Raw genomic sequence first — 24,534 nt, forward strand, 5'->3', positions numbered from 1 at the left:
TCAGAGCTTGGAAAAAAAAATATATATATATATATGTATATATATATATATATATATATATATATATATATATATATATATATAAAATGGCCGGGTGGTAACCATTTTCACATTGGTAGGCCACGTTGACTGAGAACCCAAGGCCCCTTCTTCATCCCTAAAACCTCTGAAGGGAAGTGAGTGGGCATACCACTGGTACACTAGTCCAGGTGTACTTAGCAGAGCATCGGGGCAGGGATAATCCTCCTGCCTCAGCCTCCTGAGTGCTGAGATCATAGCACACACTGTCCTACCTCACTTATTTTAATGGTTAGTAACTTGATTTTGTTTTTATTGTGTGTGTACAAGCTGATCCTGCCTATGAGCCTCTGCATCATAGCTACAAATAGCCCCAAGTGAAAACATTTTGTATCTGAGAAATAAAACTTTAAAAATAAGAGCATTTCCCCCCATTTTTAATACCTGGGAAAGAAGCTGAGTTTTCACGAATTCACCCAACAATCCATTCTTGAATTTTGCCCCTCGAATCCACTGAATCCTCCTGCACATCCGGCTGAGGCTCCTAAGAGGACAGCGTGGGCTCACTTAAGCGTGGAGCATTTTCAATCTATTCCAAGCGAATATTCTTCTGGATTTTGTAAGCTTTTCATCTTCCCTTGGTGCCTTCTTTCTATCGATTACAATGGTTCGGAGCCCTGCCTTACCTCGGGAATCTGCTGTCCGCTTGAGACCTTCACCCAGTCCTTCCAGTGCCGCTCCAGAGGCATCCGCAGGTTTTTTTCTATGGCTGGGTGTCCTTCACTGAAATGTGAGACCCAGTGACGTTGGACCCCTTGGGAGGCGCTTGAGGGTTAGTGTGAACTTCAAGTCTTGTAGTCTTTGGCAGGTCTCCCGATCTCTCTGGTGCCTTGGTTATCAGTTCTGCTGAGCACAGACTTGTCACGGGGCTTGGGATGTAGACGCTGAAGAACACATGCGGGAGCCTGACCCGCAGGAAGGTCTGAGGTTATGGTTAAGTCCTAAAAACGCTCATCTGTGAGATTTGCTGTGATATTCCCTACTCGTTCTGTGGTGGCAACAAGCGAAGCTTGTTAGTGACAGGCTTAGTGACAAGTGCGTCTGGCCATTGCCACCCCCCCCCTGACTTTCCTTACTCTGGTCACTTAAAAGATACTCCAGGAAGGACTGCAGAAGTTTATATATCCTCCAGAAACCACAGAGGAACCTGACCCAGACGTCACCTTCCCACCCATAGAGGTCACACTGGAGATCCACAAGAGCGTCGTCTTCTTTGAGCGCCCTAGGGTCATCAGGTGGGACAATGAAGGTACAGCTGTACCACAGCAGCTCTGATACTCATTCAGCAAGAAGGGTAGTGCAAACGACTGCAGTAGGTAGTCCTCCCCTCATCCCTCCCTCCCTCGTCCCTCCCCCCTCATCTCTCCCTCATCCCTCTGCCCTCATCCCTCCCTCCCTTATTCCTTTGTCCCTGATCTCTCCCTTCCTCATCCTTCCCTCCATCCTTCATCTTTCCTTCCTCATCCCTCCATCCCTCATCCCTCTCTCCCTCATCCCTCTCTTCCTCATCCCTCCCTCCTTATCCTTCCCTCCATCCTTCATCTCTCCCTCCCTCCCTCATCCCTCCCTCACCTCTCCCTAATTCATCCCTCCCTTCTTTATTCTTCCCTCCCTCATCCTTCCCTCCTCCCTTCATCTCTCCCTCCCTCATCCCTCCATCCCTCATCCCTCTGTCCCTCTGTCCCTCATCTCTCCTTCCTTCATCTCTTCCTCCCTCATTCCTTCCCCCCATCCCTTCCTTCTTTCTTTCCCTCTCTCTTTCATGATTTTGAGCCTCAAACTCAAGGTTTAGTCAAGGATGGCTCCAAATTCTGATCTCCCTGTGTCTACCCCTCAAAGGCTGGGATAGAGCCCGGAATTCTGGGGAGGTGTTCTGCCCACTGAAACTCTGCCCAGAACTTGTTCAATTTATACTAGTTGATTTGTTTTGGTGGCAGGGGCTGTACCTGCTACTGCACTCCTGGAGGTCAGGTCATGGCTTACAGGGCTCAGCTCTCTCCTTCCACCCCATGAGATTTCAGAGATCCAATCTCAGGTTTTCAGGCTTCTCAGCAAGCACTTTTCTACTCAACTGGATCATGCCTGCCCAGAAGAGTCACTTTAAGAGTAATACATCTAACTGTTTTTCTTGGCTACATTGACCACACTAGACCAGAGAGGAGCATCGTGGGTAGGGCACTGGCTCCACTGGCTTAGAGACCAGGTCTGCTTCTCTAGAGCCCAGTGGGGGAAGCCAGGCATGCAGCATGCATCCGTGTGCTCCTGCAGTGAGGTGGAGATGGGGACCAGAGAACTCCAAAATCTCACTGGCAGCCTGCCTGGCCTGCACAGCTGAGGTGGAAGGATTCTGGCTCAAGTAAGGTGGCATCTGGGGACCAACACCTGTGGTTGTCATCTGATCCCTACTGCTCCCAAGTAGCAAGTGAGTCTCACCTTGAGAGACTCCCATTTCTCACCACTGCTGTACCATTTGACAGGTTCTACCCACATCACACCCCCTGTTGATGCTTCCCTCATTTGTCTAGTGTCCTGAAGAGTGCTTTTGTGTCCTGTTTGCTCAGGGCCAATGCTGGGCATCTGTTTACATATTGCATTCATCCTGTTGGATACAATGTTTATTTGAATCATTTTCCCACATTTTAGTTTGTTGCGGCCCAGCCTGGCCTTGAGCTAAGCACATAGCCCGGGCTGACCTCAAACTCAACACCCTCTGGCCTCTGCCTTCCAAGTGCCGAGATGACGGGACGTCAGTGACTCAGTGACTTCTTTTTTCTTCCCCCACATCTAAAGTGGATCTGCATTACTGATTTGTAAGGGGCGAAGCGTGCTGCCTACTGCACGCACGAGTGAACTCCTGTGAGAAGGGTGACAGGCAGGGCCCCAGAGATGGGACTGGAAATGAACTCTGAAGGGGCTGTACATAGGGGTCTCATTGGGAGGGAATTTAAAAGTCACCTCACTGGATGAGGGCCATGGCAGCCCAGCTGCATCCACATCCCAAGAGCAAGACTGTGCTCAGAGATGCTTTACAGCTGCTTTAGAACAGCAGTGACACAGCTGTAGGGCTGTAGGGCTGTAGGGCTGTAGGGCTGTAGGGCTGGAGGGCTGTAGGGCTGTAGGGCTGGAGGGCTGGAGGGCTGGAGGGCTGGAGGGCTGGAGGGCTGGAGGGCTGGAGGGCTGCTCTTGCAGAGAACCTGGCTGTTCTGGGCAGCCACATAGCCTTTCACAGCCCCCTGTAACTCTAATCCCATGGGGGCTGGTTCCCTCTGCTGCCGACTTTGGGCATTGCATGCAGTTTGGTAGACACAAGTAGATGCAGGCAAAAACACATAACAATAAGTAACAAACTTAGAAATGATCCGTGAAAGTATAATCTTAAACAAAAAAAATAGCCCTTTAGCCAGGCATGGTGATGCACACCTTTAATCCCAGCGCTCGGGAGGCAGAGGCAGGCCAAGCTGTGTGAGTTCCAGTACAGAGTGAGTTCCACGACACCCAGGGCTACATAGAGAAAAGAAACCCTGTCTCAACCACCATCCCCTTAAAAAATAGTTAAAGAGCCTCTGTACAGAGACAGGGGAGAATTACCTAGGAAGATGGCAGATGCTAGGGCTCAGGCGTGTGTGGGGAAGAGCTTGGGAAGTCAGGAGAGAGGAGCTGAAGACAGGTGCCTGAAATAGCAAGGGACAGAAACAGCCAGCCCAGTGTCCCCTCCGGTGCCAGGAAGAATATGTGGAGTTTGAACCCTGGAGACAGGGCTCTCCCAGGGGCGGGGAGCTTTTCCTCACGCGTCTTAATACAGAAAACCAATTTGTGCACATTATATATACTTAGATGTTCTTATTCACTTTCATAGGAAAAAATATGAAACTAATGTCCCCGTCTTGTGTTGCGCAGGTAAACTCTGGCGGTCAGACGGCATCAGCAGTGTCTATTACAACCGAGAAGAGAGGCTCCTAACCTTCAGTATGGATACTTTGGGCCCTGTGACCTTGATTCAGGATGCTCATGTGAACATGCCTTACCAGTCCTGGGAGATGAGTCCCTGTGGCACGAACAAAGTCCTTCTAATAGTGAAGACGGTTTTCATGGAGCTCCAGATATACATCAAGGTGAGGGGCGCCGTGGCCCACCCATAGTTAGGCAGTGTGTCCTCAGGCAGGCATGTAAGATGTCTCTGGAGCTGTGGTTTCTAAGTGAGGTTCATCAAGTAAACAACCAACAGTGTGTAAAAGCGAGGCTCCAACTTGTTTCCGGGGTCACTGGGTCACCGGGGATGGGCCAGTCATCTCAGATGATTGCCCAGGGTGAAACTCAGAGTGTTTGATCCACCATCCGCACCCTGGCCTCTAAAGCCCATCTTGCTGAGTGAGACCAGTGCCTTGGAAGCCCCGGAGAAGCAGGTTCCTGTGGGAGGGCTGAAGGGTCACTGCATATCAGCCTCAGGGGCTTTCTTTGGCAGCTTGGAGATGTTTTAAAGCTGACTGGTGATGAGGGTGTGACCCTGAAGGTACTTGGAATCATTGGTGACTTTTGTGATGTGCAGAGCTCAGCTGTTTTAGAACAGGCAGGAACTCCATCGGAATACAGCAGAAAGACCATCAGGATTCAAACACACAGGACAGGCATAGTGGACGACATCTTCAAGCCCAGCACTCGGGGCAGAGGCAGAGGCAGGCAGAGCTCTGTGAGATCCTGGCCAGCAAACAAGCAATCAAACCAGCAAACTAAATAAATAGAGAAAGCCTCGGTGGCTATTGGCTGACATCCCAGGACTGTCACTGTCACAAAGGCTCCTAAAACAGTGCAGCCTTCCCTCAGTCTGTTAGGAGACATTTACTTTCGAGTGTACTGGGTATTACCTGGTTAGGCTTCCAAACACCCTGTCCCTGTGTCCAGGAGGCACGCTGCAGGGCTGACGCCTACTGAGTGTTTGTTTATTGTTATGCTGTGTTTTTGCCTGCATGTATGTGTACCAACTGCATGCAATGCCCAAAGTAGCCGGTAGAGTGTGTGTCTGCAGTTCAGGTTTTACAGCTCACCTCCTGCGTGCGATGATTAAGCTCTTAAATAAGATGCAGCTAGTCCAAAATGACGTCTGCTGCAACTGTAAGATATGTGTTAGATTTTGAGCATTTGGTATGAAAAAAATTTGACTCCATTTTTGCACCTAATAGATCCTGAGATCTCTTAGATATACTAGGTTAAATGGCCAGTAACTGTTCAGAGAGAGGGTGCATAAATACCAACCCTGTGTCCCTTCAAAACTGGGCAGTTAGAGCATGCGTTAAGAATACTTCTTAGAAGGACAATCATGGTTGCCTCAATGGCTGTTTTAATTCAGAACGAGCAGAGTGCGTTCACATCTTATAAGATAGAAAGATCTGAGACACCACTTTTAATCCCTCAAGTGCCCAGAGGGAACCTAGAAAGTTCATGAGCTTCCTGGGCAGTGCTGGGGTCCTGTGGCACAGCTTCCGGATGAGTCCCAAGACAGACCAGAGGCATTATTTAGTGTGGAGTAGCCTAGGGTTTCAGAGGTGGTCTAAAGAACACTAGAGCTGCAATGATGGTTTCCTTTCTCTTCTTGAAACTCAGGAAAACCTCTGCATGTTGACTTCAGTGAAACTGAGGGGCAAGGGACGCGAGTTTCATCTAAAAGGAAAATGGATGGCTCCTATACCCTTCATCCTGGCTTTGAAAGAGGCCGGACTGAACATCTTCCCTGCTGTATACTCTCATTTTTATGTGGTCATCAACAATAAGGCAAGAATGTATCTCTCTAAATTTAATGTAGTGGGAACCGAGGACGCTGCTGCAGTTCAACTGTGTCAGGGAAAACACCAGGAACCCAGGTTTCTCTCAGCTAAGATCAACAGTGTGGTGAGGGGGTCTGCTGTCCACACCATCACTGCCATGCATTGTCTTCGTTTTCATGCAGGGTCCACCAGCCCACACAAACATGTCCCCATGGCTGTGTGCTGTTCTGTGCTGCTCCAGGGACTTGGTTCATGAGTTCCTGTGTGAATTTGGGGCTCCTAGAGAACAGGGCTTGCAGATGGCTCTAGCAGCCAGCCTGGCCCCAGCCAGAGTGCAGGCATCTGGTAAAGCCCCGTGGTGATAAATGGAAACTCAAGTGCTCAGATTTGTAGGCGGAAGAGCTCTGTACCCAAGAACACCGCTGCACTTTCTGGGGCCTTTTTGCCTGTCAGTAATTGCATACCACCTGTCAATCATGTCCTGAGGGTCTGGACATAAATGCATAGGTCGAAAAGGTTTGAGTGACTCAGTGAGAGTTAACTGTGCTTACTGCTCTGTTCCTGCCCCTGCCCTGGGAGCAACCTTCTACCAGAGAAAGGAACATAATTGAAATGGTCCTGAAAAGTAGGACCACACACAGTCCTCAGCAGGGTGCTGCGTAGAGCCTTGGACTGCAAGGTGTGTGGCCATCAGAGCTGGAGAGTGAGATGGGTATGCCTCAAGGGGGTATTGGGGAAGAGGCTCTCTAGGTGGAAAGCACAGCTGAAGCCACACCCTGGGAGAGCAGCGCTCTGTCTGGTCTGCTCTGCCTACACTAGGCTAGGAAGGATGCAACGGTAGGGGTCAGCTCACAGAGGTCAGCTCACAACAGCCTTAGTGGACACTCTTCACCTTAGGGGGTGTGCAGAAAGGGAAACCAATGCCTAATTTTGAGAGTAGAGCCACAGAATCTGATTTCAATCTTGAAATGAACCCTTCTGTGTGAAGGACAGACTACAGAGAGGTCTGATGGAGATGATGCTTGCTGGACATTGTAAGACTGACTGTACATATCCTCCCGTGGACAGGTACCCCAGGTGGAGTTGAAGGCCTATCGGCAAATGGCCCTGCTGAGCTCTGCCTTCTCGTTTGGCTGGAGCAAGTGGAACATGGTCTGCAATTCCACAAGGGTTGTGATTCGGGTAAAGTGTGCAAACCCAGAACCCAGAAAACACCCGAGAAGGGAGGGAGGGTGTGGCCCCTCCACCTCTCAAAGATGTGAAAGGAGCATTCAAAACCAAGTTCTCAAGTTCTGAGTTCTAGCCTCTCAGACCTTCACCCACTATAGTGCCAAATGCCGTGACATTGTGTCTGTGTTGACTCCAGAGCAAACAGGAAAACCATGTGTGTGGGAGTGTCTGTGTGGTTCATGGTCCTCTACGGAGGCCAGGCATTCGGCATAACTTGAGTAGGAAGGACACTGTTTTCAAGCTCTAGGTTGACTGAGTTTCTCTCTGAGCTGTGTGGGAAGCCAGGGTCTCATACATGTTATGTACCAAGTGCTCCACCCCTGAGCTCCGCCCCTGAGCTCCGCCCCTGAGCTCCGCCCCTGAGCTCCGCCCCTGAGCTCCGCCCCGCTAAGCTGCACATTTCTTTCCTTGTTGCTCCCTACTTGAGAACAGCCTCCTTGAGAGCTGGGTCTCACTGATGCAACCAGTGTCTCTGGGTTGGGTGCCCGCTGCTCCCTCATCTCCCAGAGCAGTACCTGGGCACAGCATCGGCACCCAGGTACCATCCAGTGCTTGCTAGATGCTTCATGGTTTAAAGCAGTTCAGAACCACAGCATGCAGAGTGCCTTTTGCTATGTTTGCCAACATGCTCCTTTCCTTCCAGCACTGGGGAGGCTGAGCCAGCCTGGTCTACCTCATGAGAGACTTTTCTGCAAGCTGGGTGATTCGGGTGCCCAGCAGTTCCTTCTTCCTTCCTTGTGTGTGTTTGGCAGTCCCAGAATTCACGTTCTCTTTCTAGGTGAGGGAACAACTGTCAGAAGAAACAGAGCACCATACCTGGTCGCTCCTCATGTTCAGTGGTGACAGAGCGCAGATGCTCAAGATGCAGGAAGAGAACGACAAGTTCTCGGAGGCCCTCAGGGAGGGCACCGAGTTCCACTCCACCTTGTACCACATGATGAAGGACTTCGCCTCCCCGGTGGCAATGGAAAGGGTCAGGCATTCGAACTGCCAGTTCATCGACTCAGTGTGCTACATGCTGCTGTCTATCCGCGTCCTCAGCTATTCCTAGCTATTCTTAGCCCTTACAGCGTGGTGGACCCTTATACTGAGAGGAATCAGGCATCTTTCCAGTCAGCCGCTAAAGTGACCCAAGAGCACCAGGCATTCCAGCCACACTGCACAAAGATTTGAATGGTCTTTATTTGGATACATCTCAATAAAGTCTGATGCCTCTCACTCGGCAAGCTCATTAAAATACCCTAGGTGGGGTCCCCTCCCTTTTGTAGTCCCCTGTGCTTTTGTTGGGGAATAAAAAGATCCCAGCTGCCGAGGACCCTAGCTTTGCACTATAGTTACTAAAAAAGTTACCAATTTCCAAATCTCAGAGGGAAACGTTAAAATCCAAGGGTACATTGAGCTGCACGTCAGTCACACTGGCGGCGGTCCATCATGCCCGAGTCCGGTAAATGGCCATAAGATGTGTTCTAGAGACAGCCAGGAGTCCCCCTCCTGTGTGGGCGCAGCCTCCACGGCTGTCTGGAAGAGCTGACCTGTGAGGTAGCTCATCAGCGCTGCGATCAGTATGATGAAGAGCCCCGTGAGCCAGAGTGCTCTGTTGGCTCTTCTGAAGGACGCCTGCAGGTGAGTGACCCAGGAAGCCACTGAGCTGCAGCTGTGGGGAGGGCACAAATGGAGAGGGTGGTCACTGAGTGGGGCCTGGAGAGACTCCTTCGTTCAGGGGACACTGGTCTCTGAGTGCCAAATAGCACTGCCTTAGCTGCATGTTAGGATGGAGCTCTTGGCTTGGGGCACAGCCTGCTCCCCAACACTATTGGATAACTATTGGAAAGAACTAGGCCTGCCTCAACCCTAAAAACATAATGTAGGCACTAACTCCTAACATACATCCACCTCATCCTTCAGTCAAGCAAAGCAGGGTTAGTGTACTTCCCGCTAGTCTGTAGCCCTCTGCGCTCCCGTTCAAACGAAAGAAAACCAAGGTTTCCTCGGCCCTAGCCTCCACTGCCCTTAAAGCAGCTGCTGAAGCCAGAGACTGGGAAGGCCTGGCTCCAAGCCAAGGCTGCCTGGACAGAGGTCAAGTTCCTGCCTGGTGTAAAACTGTTAGGTTAGGTGGAGTCCTTCTATAAAGCAGTCTGAGCAGTAAGCTTAGCCCAGTGCCCTCCATCCCCCACCCCCCACCCCGCCCTCGGTAAGCACAGCTTACATTGTGCCCCTGTCCCAGGCCAATGCACTGCTTCTCCTCTCAGAAAGGCTGGGCTTCCTGGTCCTCTCCACTGCCTCTTCGCCATTTGGTTCTGGGGCGTCTCTGGCTCTGCAAGTAAGTTTTGACGCTAATGACAAGATGCCACATGTGCCAAACACCACCGAGGTTCACTCATAACTCAGAGTGTTCAGAAATATCGCATTCTAAATATTGGCTCACAAAACTTACTGGAATTTAAAATAACTTCTGTGTAGTATAATGGTCAGGTGAGACCCACAAGGGGGGATTCAGGAAGAATTACAGAAGTCGGTCTTACCCTCCTCTAACCAATAGCATGGATGTATGTACACATCTGTAAAAGTATGTTGTTAACACATTTCTTGAAATGATGAATACTTAATAAAATGGATGTATGTGCACACCTGTAACCACATTTTTAAAAGTATGAATACTTAATAAAATGGATGTATGTGCACATCTGTAACCACATTTTTAAAAGTATGTTGATAACATATTTCTTGAAATGATGAATACTTAATAGAAGTTTATTATCATATTTCAATATCTTCTACAAGCAGCTGAGTGCATTTGTAGTGGAAATTTTTCTTTGTTTTGAGACAGAGTCTCATGGTCAGCCCTGGCTGGCCTCACTTGGGGAGACTCTCCTGTCTCCATTCCTCAGAGCAGGGATCCCAGGCGGGCTCCTCCACTTTTGGATTCTTTTTGATCGTGTTTTGGATCAGTGCTAACATGGAATACAGGCTATATGTACTAAAGGCATCTGAACATACTCTGAATGCTAAGCTAGTTAAAGCAAAGGAGGCTACACAGAGTGTATTTTAAATCATAACCTAGGCAGGGCTCCCTCCACCTAAGCAAGCTTACTTCTGTAACTGAGGGCTCCTGGTTGGAGATGAATTTGGAAATCCTTAGCTCAGCACTCCCAGTTGCCAAAGAGGACGGTGTCTAAGGAGGGGCCTGAGGCACACTCTGGTGAGTTCCTGATCTCAGTCTCTGTCTACGAAGCCTGGGTAGGAGCTTTAAGCAAACGGTCTCTGAAGGAGGCACTGGGCACGCTCCCCGTGTGGCTCACAACAGATCCACCACTATATCTAAGGGGGAGCACATGCCACAGGATCCCGGGATGTGCAAGATGCCTATGGTGTCTCTTCCTGCTGCTCGGGACTGAGGAAGGATGCTGGAGGCGCTCCGTGAATGTGTTTGACGTCACCTCAGAAGAAGAGATCTGAGGGAGATGATTTAACAGGTGTCAAAACAGAAAAGCAAGGTGGGGCGAGGAGGCAGCGTGATGCGAAACGTCACCACCCATCTTCCCTGCTCTGCTTTTCACTATGGAAGCACGCAGCATATTTTAACTTACTAAACTTGCTAGATATGGTGGTGACACCTGTAATCACAGCATCCAGGAGGCCGAGACGGGACAGACTGCTATTAGTTTGAGGCCAGCTAGGGATACATAGCAGCCCCCATCCATCAAAAAGACAAACATTGCTGGGCAGAGAACCAAACGGCCCTCCCTTATGCAAGACAGATGAGTACACACATCACAAAGGGCTATATGTTGTACATGAAAATGTGTTCTGTATCCATTCCCCATGTTAGCACTCTGAGGTGGTGATTTCCCTTCGATGGCTCTGATGATAGGCATGCCTAGGTCTGGGAAATCCCAAGGAATTATTTAACTTGAAAGGTTGCCATCCTGAGGGCTGGCGGAGCCACTCTGTCCCCAACTGACATTTATAAAGCGGTTCACAGCCGAGGCTTTGCCAGTTGATGCCCTTGTCTCCACCAAGCTGAAGTGGCCACCACTCTACACACCTCAGCTCACATCATGTCACAGACACCCCGTGAGTCACCTACTTCATGTCACTTCTCTCGTCCTCAGCGTCAGCCCAGGAATAGGTGCTGATGAAGCGATGCAGCGAGGGACGGTGCTCACCCTGTTTTGTCCCCAGGATTCTCCTATACAAAGATAAGGGCCATAGGTCAAACCAATCTGTACCTGTTACCACTGCTCTCCCTCCTCGCTGCCTAAGTCAGTGCAGAAACCACACTGTCTTGTCTGTTTGTTTGTTTTTTTTCCTTTGCACAGCAAAGTAACTCTTATTCCCTGATACAACTAGCACAACGGTCAATTTTCACATCTGTGCTGCTGCCCAGACTCTGAGCGAATCAAAGGTTATTATCAATGCTCATGTGCTTGAGACCAACTTTCAGCGGGCGGGCACAAGTCACACTTACCAGCTGCTCGACCGCCGGCTGAATCTGTCATTATTTTCCATGTCTGACACCTTCCGAGGTTTGAGAGATCATAAAACAGGTGTTCAGTGAAGGAATGACAGTTTTGTCACAGAGACGAGAACCTCCCCAGGTACTCACCAGCCCCACATTTCCAAGATTCCTGGGTAAAGAGGCAATGGTCACTCTTCGAAGAGAAGATGGCTACCCAAGAGAGAAATGTGCAGTTAGAGAAATCCTAACATCCTCTGCCATGCCGCGTGCCATCACGCAGGCGGACACCCAAGGATCTTACGTGGAAAAATCGCCTTTCAGAAATACCTTTCCATCCATATCCCATGTCCCCCAACCTCTGATTTATAATTTAGCTAACCAAGAGTGAAGTTTCTTGTCTGGGTTTTCATTTATCTGTCTCGAGCTTACACTGTACACATTCCTTGCTGAGTCACAATGTGCGTGTCTGCCCTGAGAAACATGTTCACATTATGTCTTCATATATGAAAATCTGTATTGCAATTTAGCCAAATGTATTTGTTTTGTCTCTCTTTGTTATCTTCGCTTCCATGCTTAGGAAATTCCAGCTCAAGAGGAAGCCAGTATTCGCCACATTTATAGCTTCTCCTGTAATTTTCTCTATTCATTTATGATTCATGGAACTTGCACTATATTTGTTTTAACTAACACAGAGGAAAAAAATATCACATACCAAGGGGAAATTAGAGGCTTTGATACACGTTTATGTGGTGTGATGTCTAAGTCAGTCACATACCTCTCCTCAAACACTATCACAAACATTTTCAAACCTCTCCCCTGCAGCTATTTATTTATTTATTTATTTATTTATTTACCATACCGCTAAGCAACAACACCCCTGGCTTGGGACTCCCCCAAGTCTCCCTTAGCCTGGGCTAACCCCCATTCTATGCATGAACTCACTGTGCAGTGGAGGGAGTCCCCCTGTCTCAGGCTTGGAGTGAGCAATGTTTTTAGACTTCATTATAAATGAGACATTGTATTTCAACAAACGAATGTGTTTATTGGTCATGAGATTTGCATGGGGGTATTATATAGTATTTTGTAGCTTCAGTAAGTATCGCTCATGAATAAAACGTATTTTAAGCATAGTAAATAACCTAAAAGGACTCCAATGGCCAACTTCCACCATCAACTCCGTTGCGTTAAGCAGCCGATTGGGCATTACTGAGGGGCACCGCTGGGTGTCTCTCTGCAGGGACCTCCTGACTGTGGCTACCACTCCGTGGGCTATCCTCCTGCACCATCTTCATCCTGCCTCCTTACTCAGCAACACGACTTTTGATTTTTAGACAGGCCATGGAGGCACCCAGGAAACAGGCTGTGTGTCCCTATCTCAGTGTCCCCTCAAGAACAAAGTCGGGGTGTTGTGCTGGACTTCCAGGGCAATTTTGCAGAGGGGAATGAGTTGGCCTTTTCTCTTGCTTTGGGACTTTTTAGTAAGAAAGCTGCCTGGCTCTGAAGTAGAGATATGAGCCTCAAGGACTGAGAGTAGTTGGAAAGGGGTGCAGGCAGGGGGGATGGGGCACAGGGAGGGAGTTTGGGGGTGCAGGCAGGGGGCACCTGTAGGGATCCTGAGAATCTGTCTGCTCTATGCTACCTGCTTGCCTGGCCCAGCTTTGATTTAGAGAACACAAGATTGTGCTACTTTGGCCTTCCTCGAGCTGCTGGGCCTTTCTGGTTGACATACAAACAGAACACTGTACTCACAAATCATATATGTATAGATACACATGTATATATTCATGCAGGTGAATTTAAATCAGCTTTGTGATTTACAGTAAAAGGCATATAACTTCAAATACCATTTCATGAGCATTTCATCAACATTGGTTAATTATGAAATCAGTAATTACCTTGGAATTTAGAGAAGATGAACGTTTTTTAATCTGACAGTCATCTGAAAGGAAAAACATTTTCACATGAAAAGTTTTTGAGAATTATTTTATGTGTATGTTTTCCCCGCGTGTATGTCTATGCATCGTATCAGATGCCCTGGAACCAGAGTTATGGATATCTGTGAGCCACTGTCTGGGTGCTGGGATCTCTGGAAAACCACCAGGTGCTCTTACCCACTGAGCCATCTATCCAGCCCCCACAGTTTCCCATTATAAAAATCACATTCATTTATGTCACGTAAAAGTCAAACAGGATTTACTAAGGCCTCTGTAGGAGACTAAGACAGGAAGATTGCTGAGTTCAAGGTCATCCTGGGCCAAACTCTTATAAAGAGTTTCTTTGGTCATGGTGTTCCTTCACAGCAATGAAACCCTAACTAAGACTTCTCTTTTCCAATTCATCAGACAGCTTACTGTGCCAGGATCAATCACTCCTTCAAGAATCTAAAATCTTGGTTGGTGGGAGTAGCTTGTTTATCACACATCATCATGTGTGCAGAAGAAACCAGTTGTAACACACCCTGGCTAGACACCACAGTCAACTGTAACACACCCTGGCTAGACAACAGTCAACTGTAACACACCCTGGCTAGACACTACAGTCAACTGTAACACACCCTGGCTAGACAACAGTCAACTGTAACACACCCTGGCTAGACACTACAGTCAACTGTAACACACCCTGGCTAGACACTACAGTCAACTGTAACACACCCTGGCTAGACACTACAGTCAACTGTAACACACCCTGGCTAGACACTACAGTCAACTGTTGTTATACAACCTGGCTAGACACAACAGTCAACTGTAACACACCCTGGCTAGACACAACAGTCTACTTAATGAGTCAGATTAAGCACCTTGTCTCATCTCAGTGATCTAAATTAATTTAATAAATTTTGAGAATATTACCAAAGAATCTTTTCTGCCTTTCTGTCTTTTTTCTTAATATTTTATATAGAACCAAAGAATGAGATATTTTTCTAATATAACCTTAACTTAAGGATCTTATTCTACAATGTAGCAAGTTAGTACAGGAGCATGAAAGAGGAGACTGTTAGGAAAGTCTAACTATTATCCCCCACCCCGAGTCTATGTAGGCCAGTCACAGTGGGACGTAACTTTAATCCCAGTATTTAGGAGATAGAGACAGGTAGATCTCTGAGTTTAAGGCCAGACTGGGTCCATAAGAGAGTTCCAGGACAGCAGGTGAACCTGTCTCATAGAGAGAACCTGTCTCAAAAGATAAATAAGTGAAAAAAAGAGAGAAAAAGAGACAGAGAGAGGAAGAAAGAGAGAAAGAAAAGAAAGAGGTAAAAACCCAAAACTAAAAACACTGTGTGTGTTGCACACACACACATGTGAGTGCAGTGCCCATGGAAGACAGTAGAGAGCACCAGACCCCCTGGAGCTAGAGTTTCGGGCAGTTGTGAGCCACTGGACATGTATGATCGTCAAGCACTCATGACTGCTGAGCTAGCTCTCCAGCCCATCACTGCCACCTCGAGGGCTGTTACCTTCATCTGGCAGAGAGTTAAAAGACCTGTCGTTCTGCAGCAGTGCTTGCTTCAGCTCCTCCAGCTCGGCGTGCTCTTTGGCGTACATCCGCTTCAGGTTCTCCACGTGCTGGATCATCACCTCCACCGCTCTACTCACGCGGCTTTCCTACGAGAGCCAACTCCTATTAACAGCACCGTTCTCAACGCTCAGGCGAAGAGAAAAGTGTTTGTGTGTGACTCTGACCACCTCAGTCCCATCCGTGCCACCCACACTTGGGGGTAAAGAGTCAGCACTTTCAAAGTTGCCCTCTGGCTTCCACACGGGCACTGAAGCAAGCCCAACATGCGCGCGCCATTGTGTTAGTACAGCAGAGAGACGGGGTGACTTGGGTGCAGATGGTAGATACACCAACAGAAATTGTGGCTCTATTCTCTTGCTGGTCTGAAGATAGAACAATGAGGTACAGAGGAGACAGGAGTGTTGAGAGCTTCCCCCCCCCACCCCCACACACTGGCTCTGACCTGTGCCACTAGAACTGAGGGGGACAGTGGGTGGGGAAGGATCCAGAGGGTCTGTGACTTTGAGGATGCTAAACACAGGATATTTCAGGCATCAGCGAAGACATGCTGAGCTCCATCTGCACCTCAGGGCAGAGCATGAGGTGATGCTCGGAAGTCAGGGAGCCCCCTTGGAACTTGTGAGCACACGGGTTGAGTACAGATGCTGAGAGGGTGAACAGAAGGAGATCTTCGGCCCTGTGAGGCCTGAGAGAAGGGGTGGGGCCATTCAACAGAGTAGCCCGTAGGGTAGAGGGGAAAGGCAGGGGTGCAGAATAAGGATGCTGAGCTAAAGAGCAGCTTGAGGAAGGCAAAGACTCACGCTGGTCCTGGGGGTGTGCAGGCGGCGGTGGGCGTAATAAAAGCAGGTTTGTGGAGGCACAGCATAGGGCTAGTGAGGTTAAAGAGGATACTAGAGGGAAAAGACTAGACATGAGAATCGAAAGACTTGTTCTAGAACAAAGGAAGAAAAAAGATGATGGCCAAAGGAAGCAGGGGCTTGTGGTGGGGGAGGAAAGCGAGAGAGCACCTTTGATTTTTAAGACGGTATCTGTCACCATGCAGCTCAGTCTAACGTTCAGCACACAGTCATCTTAAGCGTTACTGCCCCAGGCTGTGGGATGCACACGGGGCCACTCAGCTCCAGTTTCTATTGCTTGTATTAATTCTTTTTCGGTGAAGAGGTGACTTTATACGACCTCTGTTTGATACCACCTCTATGCCCTCCATCTTAAGAACAGTGTATCCCTGTAGTAGTGGGAATGATTTCATAGACTGGGAAGAACTGTAGAAAGGAAGAGACTCAGCTGGCAGAATTTAGGCTCGCGCATGTTTCTGGGCAAACTGGAGAAGGATGGGATGTTGTGCTCAGGTAAGATGGCTGCCCTTCGACAGTATAGGAGAGCAGGTGTCTTTAGCTCTGGGTAGGGTGGCAGCATATGTGGGTTCTGATGGTAGGGTTAAGCCTGGGGCAGCTCCTTCCCTCTGTGTCTTCCCTGTTTTTTCAGTAGCAAAGTCATCGTTTGACAGAGAACACCAGAGAAGACATGGTGGTGGTTTGAGGACAAAATGTGAAGCTGACTTAGAAGGGACAGGAAGCTCCCAGGCCCCACATGAGGCATCCGGTGTAAGTGAAGAGGTCGGTCAGGCCAGGGTATTTGTAACCCTGCGTGGCGTGCACGAGGGTGTGTGTAACCCTGCGTGGCGTGCACGAGGGGGTGCGTAACCCTGCGTGGCATGCACGAGGGGGTGCGTAACCCTGCGAGGTGTGCACAATCAACCACTCTGACCTGGGCAGGTAGGCAAGTGGTTTGAAACATGGAAGGTGGAAAGCAGTGGATTCCTGCAAGGGAGGGAACACAAGATCCGACTGCAAAGTTTAAAGCCTGGTCCAGAAAGAAGATGAGAGAGTAAGGGACATGGGACGGGTGTGAGAGGGCAGAGACTGCCGAAAATACTACATGTTTGTTTATCCCCATAGCAAGAAAGCAACGCATCATGTTTAAAACTGATGACACGTCACTAAGTGGCCTGGTGAGTCTGTTACTAAGAAACGTGGGCGCAGACGCACAGCGAATGGTGAGGGGTAGACGAGGCAGCTGACAGAGTTTACTTGGGTTTGTAAAGCCTGGCACATCCCCCACTGAGGGTTTGACAGAGAGCTAGAATATATAACAACTTGTCAGACGAAAGCCTCCAACACATTAAGTATCTTCCTAAGGAAATGTTTTAGCCTGTCTGTTTAGCTTTTAAGAAGTCAAGTCTCGTTGGCACTGCTCATGATGAACGTTTGAAATCCTACTTTCCTATGACTCTGTGTGCAAATGAAAGCAGATAGGTGGGTAGACAGGGAATGACCACGCAGACTACAGTCGCATCTCCAGACATCCTTGAAGCTGCATGTAGGTTGTTCCCACTATATCAGGGTACTCATCAGCGCTCATGTGCACACGGAGGGGCTGTGCCCTCACAATCTCCTGGCTCGTTCTCCTTTCATTTGCATTGAGGCTTTGGGGTTTTTCAAAAGGAACATGGAAGAAATACCCTAAAGAAGAACTCTAGCCTACGTGACTTAGGGGAGAAAGGTGCTGATGCCTCATCTTTCTGTGCACAGAAGTGTTCTGAAAACTTATTTTTAGACACGTCACCCTCTGGGAGCACAAATCCTCTGCGGTTCACCATTACCTGGTTGATGGCGCCCAGCATCTCAGCTCTGCTGGCCACTCGGGCTGTGCACTGGGTGAGCAGCATTATACTCTTTTCCAGCTTCTTAACGATTTCCTGAGCCTGGTTGTCCTCTTCACACAGGGGAGTCAGCGACTGCGTGGAAACCAAAGCATTGAAAGAGCCCAACAAGTGCTTGCCATACAACTGAACTACATTTGGATCTAAGCATCCCGACGGGGGGTGGGTGGGTGGGTAAAAAGCACCACCAAGGCCCAGTGATGACGACTACCTGTGTTGGGTAATGGTACACCATTCTTTGTCCCTTCTCTTTATTAGCCCCTGTGTGCACTCACGGCTTTCCTTCCTGGTTCACAGGACAGGATGCACAGGAACAGACAATCCATGAGAAGAATGTGTCACGTGAGGACAAAGTGGTCTTTTGAGGGGGAATCACAATAATTTCAACTGGTCTGAAACTGGTTTTAGAACCACCTAGGAGATACATCACTGGGTGTGTCTGGAGAGGAGGGAAGACACAATCACACGCCTGGCCCTGACCGAATAACAGGAGGGAAAAGAAGAATCAAGGTACAGTGGTTTGATTGAGAATGGCCCTCATTGGTTCATTCATTTGAATACTTGGTCCTTGATTGGTGGAACTATTTGGGAAGGATTAGGAAGGATGACCTTGTTGGAGGAGGTGTGACCTTGTTGGAGGAGGTGTGACCTTGTTGGAGGAGGTGTGACCTTGTTGGAGGAGGTGTGACCTTGTTGGAGGAGGTGTGACCTTGTTGGAGGAGGTGTGACCTTGTTGGAGGAAGTGTGACCTTGTTGGAGGAGGTGTGGCCTTGTTTGAGGAGGTGTGGCCTTGTTGGAGGAGGTGTGACCTTGTTGGAGGAGGTGTGACCTTGTTGGAGGAGGTGTGACCTTGTTGGAGGAGGTGTGACCTTGTTGGAGGAGGTGTGGCCTTGTTGGAGGAGGTGTGGCCTTGTTGGAGGAGGTGTGACCTTGTTGGAGGAGGTGTGGCCTTGTTGGAGGAGGTGTGGCCTTGTTGGAGGAGGTGTGACCTTGTTGGAGGAGGTGTGACCTTGTTGGAGGAGGTGTGACCTTGTTGGAGGAGGTGTGACCTTGTTGGAGGAGGTGTGACCTTGTTGGAGGAGGTGTGACCTTGTTGGAGGAGGTGTGACCTTGTTGGAGGAGGTGTGGTCTTGTTGGAGGAGGTGTGGCCTTGTAGGAGGAGGTGTGGCCTTGTTGGAGGAGGTGTGTTACTTGGTGTGATGGTTTGCATGTGCTTGGCCAGGGACTGGCACTGTTTGGGAGGTGTGGCCTTGTTGGAGTAGGCGTGTCACTGTGGGTGTGGGCTTAAGCCCCTTGTCCTAGCTCCCTGGAAGTCAGTATTCTTCTAGCAGCTTTCAGATAAAGATAGAGAACTCTCAGCTCCTCCAGCACCATGTCTGCCTGGATGCAGCCATGCTCCCGCCTTGATGATACTTGACTGAACCTCTGAAGCTGTAAGCCAGCCCAATTAAATGTCGTCCTTATAAGAGTTGCTTTGGTCGTGGTGTCTGTTCACAGCAGTAAAATCCTTACTAAGATACTTGAGGTGGACTTTCAGGTTTCAAAAGCCCACAACATTCCCAGTTAGTTCTCCCTGCCTTGTCCTAGAGGATGAGATGTGAGCTCTCAGTCACTGCTCTAGTGCCATGGCTGACTGACTGCTGCCATGCTTCCTGCCATGATAGTCATGGAATCACCCTCTTGAAACTGTAAGCCACAACAAATTGTTTGTCCTGTAAGTTTCCTCGGTCAGGGTGTCTTAGCAATAAAACAGTGACTAAGACACCAGCAGAACACCAGCATTCATCTTTCTCTACTTCCTGCCTGGATCCTATTGACCTGCTGCCTCTTGTGCCCATGGTGGCTTGAACTGTTCTTGTCACCATGCCTTCTGGCCACAATGAGCCATAATCTCAAATTTTTATTTGTATATAAGAAGAAATAAATTCTTTCCTCCCTGAATTTCTTTTGTGAGGTATTTTGCTGCAGTAGACAAAGAGTAACCAGTATCCTCTCTTATAAATAGGTGTGGCCAGACTGGCTGGGCACATATGCTGCTATGCTTCACACACACCCTTTATCTTGATGACACCTTTTCAAGGCCATTCTCCCCAGCTGGAATGAAGAACAGACTGGAGAGCAAACAAAGCTATTTCTCACTGTCTATGTGATTGTCAAATATCTCAGGGTGTCCAGATCTTAAGTGCTGCTATGAACCCTGAGAGAGATGCCATCATGTTGGGTGGATATCATAAGAGAGTTCTACCAATCATACCATTAGGCACCACAAGTGGTAGATTGCTTAGTGATTTTGGAAATGCAAAGTTTTGACCTTTCTGGTTTGCTGTGTATATCCTTTCAAATAATCCTACAGCATGACAGGTAACAGATGCTATGCCCTTGTTATCACACAGGCACAGTGAAAGGCAGCCACACTTGAAATATACAGAAATGGAAGTTGCAGGTAACAAGGTTGTTGGCCACAAGAGATGGCCATTGTCAGATGTGTAGTTTTCGGTAGTGGTTTGAATAACTGCCTCCAGTTGAGAAGGGGAGAGCAGAGGTAAGGTGTAAGCAAACTGGGTGTGGCTAACTACAGCAGAAACATGAAGAAATAATTTGACCAGACATAATGAGTGATAAGAAAGTTCTCAACAAAGAAAAGCCCGAAGACAAATGATTTCACTAAGGAATTCCACCAAATACTAAAAAAATGCATACATTCCAAACCTCTTAAAATCCTTCCCAAACACTCAACAAGAAAGGGTATTTCCATTCTCTGAGAATGTATTACCTCTACACCATGGTTGAACAAATGTTACAAGAACATATTAAGCAAGAATCCAGAGGAATGGCCGGGCAGTGGTGGGGCATGCCTTTAATCCCACTTGGGAGGCAGAGGCAGGGGGATTTCTGAGTTCAAGGCCAGCCTGGTCTACAGAGTGAGTTCCAGGACAGCCAGGGCTACACAGAGAAACCCTGTCTTGGAAAACCAAAAAAAAAAAAAAAAATCCAGAGGAATTCTAAGGAAGTCAAAAGATACACAATTATAGCAGAACCAGAATAAGAAAATCCGAAGGCTTCTGAAGAGATGAACCTGTCTGTCAAAGCACCACACCAACAGGAAGAAAGTCATCGAGCTCACGGGCCAGAAACGCACAGTGAACGTCAGAGTCGATGGCAGAGGACGACCCCTCCCTCCATGACCAAGAATGAACCAAGGACCTTTGTCCTCACTTCTATGCAACATTAATATGATGATGTCAGTACCATAACCAAAGCAATTAGGTATGAAAAATAATTTTTAAAGAATCCCACATAGAAACTAAGAGGAAAAAACTATTTCCGTTCACAGTGTGATTTCTATTTACAGCTTACCCTAGCAGCAGAACAAGGCTTTCAAACTAATAAACTCAGAAAAAAATTTATCAAATTCAAAAGAATCAGTTACATTCTGTGTACCCTGTGTACTGACACATTTTCAAAGTAATAAGCTAAGTAAACAATTTACTTAAAATTGTATCACAGAGAATGTAATACTCAGAAATAAACCAAAGCCAGGAGGTAGAAAACTTATCCCTCGAAATAATAAAGACACAAATGAAATCAATAACGACGACAGCCCTCGTATTCACGGGTTGATAGTCCCGACGGCCTAAGCAAGCTAAGACTGTGGCAATTTTCTTTTCAAAATTTTTATCAAAAGCTCAACACTGTCATGGGGGGAGCAGAAAGAGAGATGTGGGTGCGTGGGGCAGCTCAGTGGTAGAACAGGTGCTTCACGTTCAAATCTATCCTAAAATAAATGTAGGCTCTTGAGGAACCAAAACAATTTAGTGAGAAGATGGAATTGGAGGAGCCACACTTCCGGACTTTGAAGCACATGACCTAGCTGATTCAGTGAGCAAACGCACACCGTGCCAGCCCTGATGATTCGTATGGCGGGAGGAGAAACCACCCTCAGCCGTCTTGTACCCCCACATGTACCCCCACATGGCATGTGCATGCCCCTTCCACCACATATATACAAACAATAACTGTCCTCTGCCTTCGTACATGTGCCACGGCATGTGTGCCTCCCTACACACACACACACACACACACACACACACTACAGAAGTATAATAAAATAATTTTTAAAGAACATACTACAGACCTTCAGTAATTCCAGTGCGATAGTACTGGAACAAACGCATACAGACTTTCAGAACACAACAGAAGGCCAAGAAAACAACCCTCACATCTGTGGTCAAATGATCTTTGGGAAGGAAACCAAAAATACACAACGGAGAAAGGACTGTGTCCTTCAAGAAACAGTGTTAAGAAAAATGTGTATATGCTCATGCTCAGGTATGGAACTAGACTCCTATACCACGTACAAAACCAAATAAAAGGACAATAACTAAACGGCTGGTCATGGTGACTCACAACTACAGTCCTAGAACCTGAGGGGTGGGAGAGGCAGGGGGTTGCTGTGATTTCAAAGCCAACCTGGGATGCACATTGAGTAGCAGGCTAACCAGGATGATTACTGTAAGGCAAAGACAAACACGGGGAGGGAGGGAGGGGAGGAGGGAGGGGAGGAGGGAGGGGAGGAGGGAGGGAGGGAAGAAGGGAAGGAGGGGAAGGGGAAGGAGGGAGGAAAGAAGGGAGGGAGGGAGGAAAGAAGGAAGGGAGGGGGAAGGGAAGGATGGGAGGGAGGGAGGAAAGAAGGGAGGGAGGGGAAAGGGAGGGAGAAGGGAGGGAGGGAGGAAGGGAAGTTCCGGAAGAGGGCACAAGCATCTGACCAATGTCCCTAAGTATTGCTCACCTCTAAAAGCTTTAAACAGTTTGCGATTTCTTTCTTCAAATTTTCCTCTGCCAGGTCCCGGGACCTCTCTTCGAGCTTCACCCTCTTCTCCAATGTAAACCAGTCACACTTAAGTCCCAAAGATAACCTGAGGAACTCTGCCTGTGGCCACAGCATCGTGAGGACAGGGAGAGGTGGTTAGAGGGGACTTCCTTTCCCCCTAGAATCCTAGGCAGCACACATAGGCTTTGTGTACACTTAGTCTGGTGACTGGCTTATGCAAAGCCACGGTGGAGGGGCGGGGCGGGGCAGGGGGGGTGCTGGATGGAGAGGGAGAGAGGAGAGAAGATGGACAGAGGAGAAAGGAGGCGAGGAAGAAGGAAGAGGGGAAGAGGAAGGAGAAGTGGAGAGGAGAAGGATATGGGGAAGGGGAGGGAAAAGAGGAGAGGAGGAGGAGACAGGTAGACATTGGCTTTAAACTCACCTCCACTTCCTTCTCATGAGCTGAAGTGCTGCAGGGGGAGACAAAGGATTTATTCACACGCACACACCCAACAGAACAGGGACAACTTAGACACAAAGGCGTAAGGCAAAGGCTGAAGGGGGGCCTTACTTTTCACCCTGCTGAAAGTTAACGAGCTTCACAGATGCTTTGGGGGGCATGGAAATCTCAGTCTCTGTGGAACGAGGAAAGTATCTGTAAAACAGTTAACTCCCAAAAGCCCGTCTTCACCGCACGCTGTTAGATACTAGCTTCACGTTAAAAAAATAAGTATCTGTGTTGACAAGCAGCTAATGCACTTGCTTACATAGTAAGAGAACGCGATCAGCCGTGAGGAGCACACAGACTTGTGCTTTGGTGTACCAATGGTGTGTGAAAACCAAGCACAGCTCAGAGTCAGAGGACCCTGCTGTCCTCTGTGTCAGTGCGCACGTCTGCAGCTGGCTCAGCCTTGGATCAAGACTTTGAGAACAGCAGTGCTCACTAGATGGGATTTAGAGTCACCTTGGAAACATCTGTGAGGGAGCTCCTAGGTTGGGTCAAATCACCTATGGTGCTGCCTCTATATGTGGGTGGCACCATGCCAAGGGCTGGGGTCCCAGACTAAATAAACAGAAGTCGAGCTGAGCACCAGCATCCATCTCCCTGTCTCCTGATGCAAGGGGACTCGCTGCCTGGTGCACCTGTTGCCATGTCTTCCCCCTCCTGATGGATGGTATCCTTTAAGATACAAACCTTTCCTCTTATAAGTTACTTGTGTCGGGTATTTTGTTACAGCACCAAGAAAAGCAACGGATTCACACAGTGCTGATAAACATGACATCCACTTTGTGGTGATATTCTCTCTGTTATGACTGTTCTCTCTGCAACGGCTCTGAAGCGCAAATAACATTGGCTTTAAATTTGACAACATTCAGTTTAAAGCCAAGCTTTGGCTTTTAGACATGTGACTGTGACCAAGCCGAGACCTTGTCAAACCATCTACAAGATAAGGATGTGATTTTATGTAACTGTATAATCACATGAGGATGTCAAAGCAAACCTTCAGTGGCAAATAGTTGCACTGCTTTTCTGAGGCTATGAAACCACCGTTTACTTAATTGCCTTGCCTTTGGAGGGGCTGAAATGACTCATGATCAATGAGTATAGTAGTATAACCCCAAGAAGGTTTGGGGGTTTTGTTTGCTTGTTTTGATTTTTTTTTAGACAGGGCCACACCATCTACCTGAAGCTGACCTTGAGTTTCGAACCCTCCTGCCTCCACTTGTGGAGTTTCCAATTAGAGATGTTAATCAGCAGGCCTATTTGATGTGATGATGAGCAATTAAACCTAAGGTCTCTTATATGCTAAGCAAGTATCCCATCGACTGAGCCACATCTCAAACCCAGTATAATAATAATAATAATAATAATAATAATAATAATAACAAATCAATCTCTCCATTTCAAAAAAGGGAAAACAGAAGGTTAAGCACCTTCCTGAGACCACAGGACCAGAGA

The 24,534-nt window shown here is 48.2% G+C and overlaps 2 protein-coding genes across 7 annotated transcripts in view; one reads left to right on the forward strand and one right to left on the reverse strand.

Moving 5' to 3' along the window:
• Positions 1 to 8,288, forward strand: part of Dnai7 (dynein axonemal intermediate chain 7) — a 38,534-nt gene extending 30,246 nt beyond the window's left edge. The window contains exons 11-15 of one of the 2 annotated variants that reach the window (XM_021164352.3): positions 1,171 to 1,327; positions 3,976 to 4,190; positions 5,677 to 5,844; positions 6,906 to 7,019; positions 7,846 to 8,288. In XM_021164352.3, the coding sequence (XP_021020011.1) occupies positions 1,171 to 1,327; positions 3,976 to 4,190; positions 5,677 to 5,844; positions 6,906 to 7,019; positions 7,846 to 8,118 (927 nt within the window). In that variant the 3' untranslated portion in view covers positions 8,119 to 8,288. The remainder of the gene's footprint in view (positions 1 to 1,170; positions 1,328 to 3,975; positions 4,191 to 5,676; positions 5,845 to 6,905; positions 7,020 to 7,845) is intronic. The other variant, XM_021164350.3, reaches the window with a different exon arrangement.
• Irag2 (inositol 1,4,5-triphosphate receptor associated 2) overlaps positions 8,232 to 24,534 on the reverse strand; it is a 53,900-nt gene continuing 37,597 nt past the window's right edge. For all 5 annotated transcript variants that reach the window (XM_029478155.1, XM_021164353.2, XM_029478154.2 and 2 more), the window contains 11 exons: positions 23,146 to 23,209; positions 23,017 to 23,044; positions 22,554 to 22,694; positions 17,705 to 17,839; positions 14,981 to 15,128; positions 13,422 to 13,465; positions 11,674 to 11,736; positions 11,536 to 11,585; positions 11,155 to 11,256; positions 9,274 to 9,381; positions 8,232 to 8,721 (listed from right to left, as the gene is read on the reverse strand). In XM_029478155.1, coding sequence (XP_029334015.1) covers positions 8,478 to 8,721; positions 9,274 to 9,381; positions 11,155 to 11,256; positions 11,536 to 11,585; positions 11,674 to 11,736; positions 13,422 to 13,465; positions 14,981 to 15,128; positions 17,705 to 17,839; positions 22,554 to 22,694; positions 23,017 to 23,044; positions 23,146 to 23,209 — 1,127 coding nt within the window. In that variant the 3' untranslated portion in view covers positions 8,232 to 8,477. The remainder of the gene's footprint in view (positions 8,722 to 9,273; positions 9,382 to 11,154; positions 11,257 to 11,535; positions 11,586 to 11,673; positions 11,737 to 13,421; positions 13,466 to 14,980; positions 15,129 to 17,704; positions 17,840 to 22,553; positions 22,695 to 23,016; positions 23,045 to 23,145; positions 23,210 to 24,534) is intronic.

The sequence above is a fragment of the Mus caroli genome, unplaced genomic scaffold (genome assembly GCF_978045245.1).
Source record: "Mus caroli unplaced genomic scaffold, Mus_caroli_1 scaffold_7, whole genome shotgun sequence".
NCBI classification, from domain to species: Eukaryota; Metazoa; Chordata; class Mammalia; order Rodentia; family Muridae; genus Mus; species Mus caroli.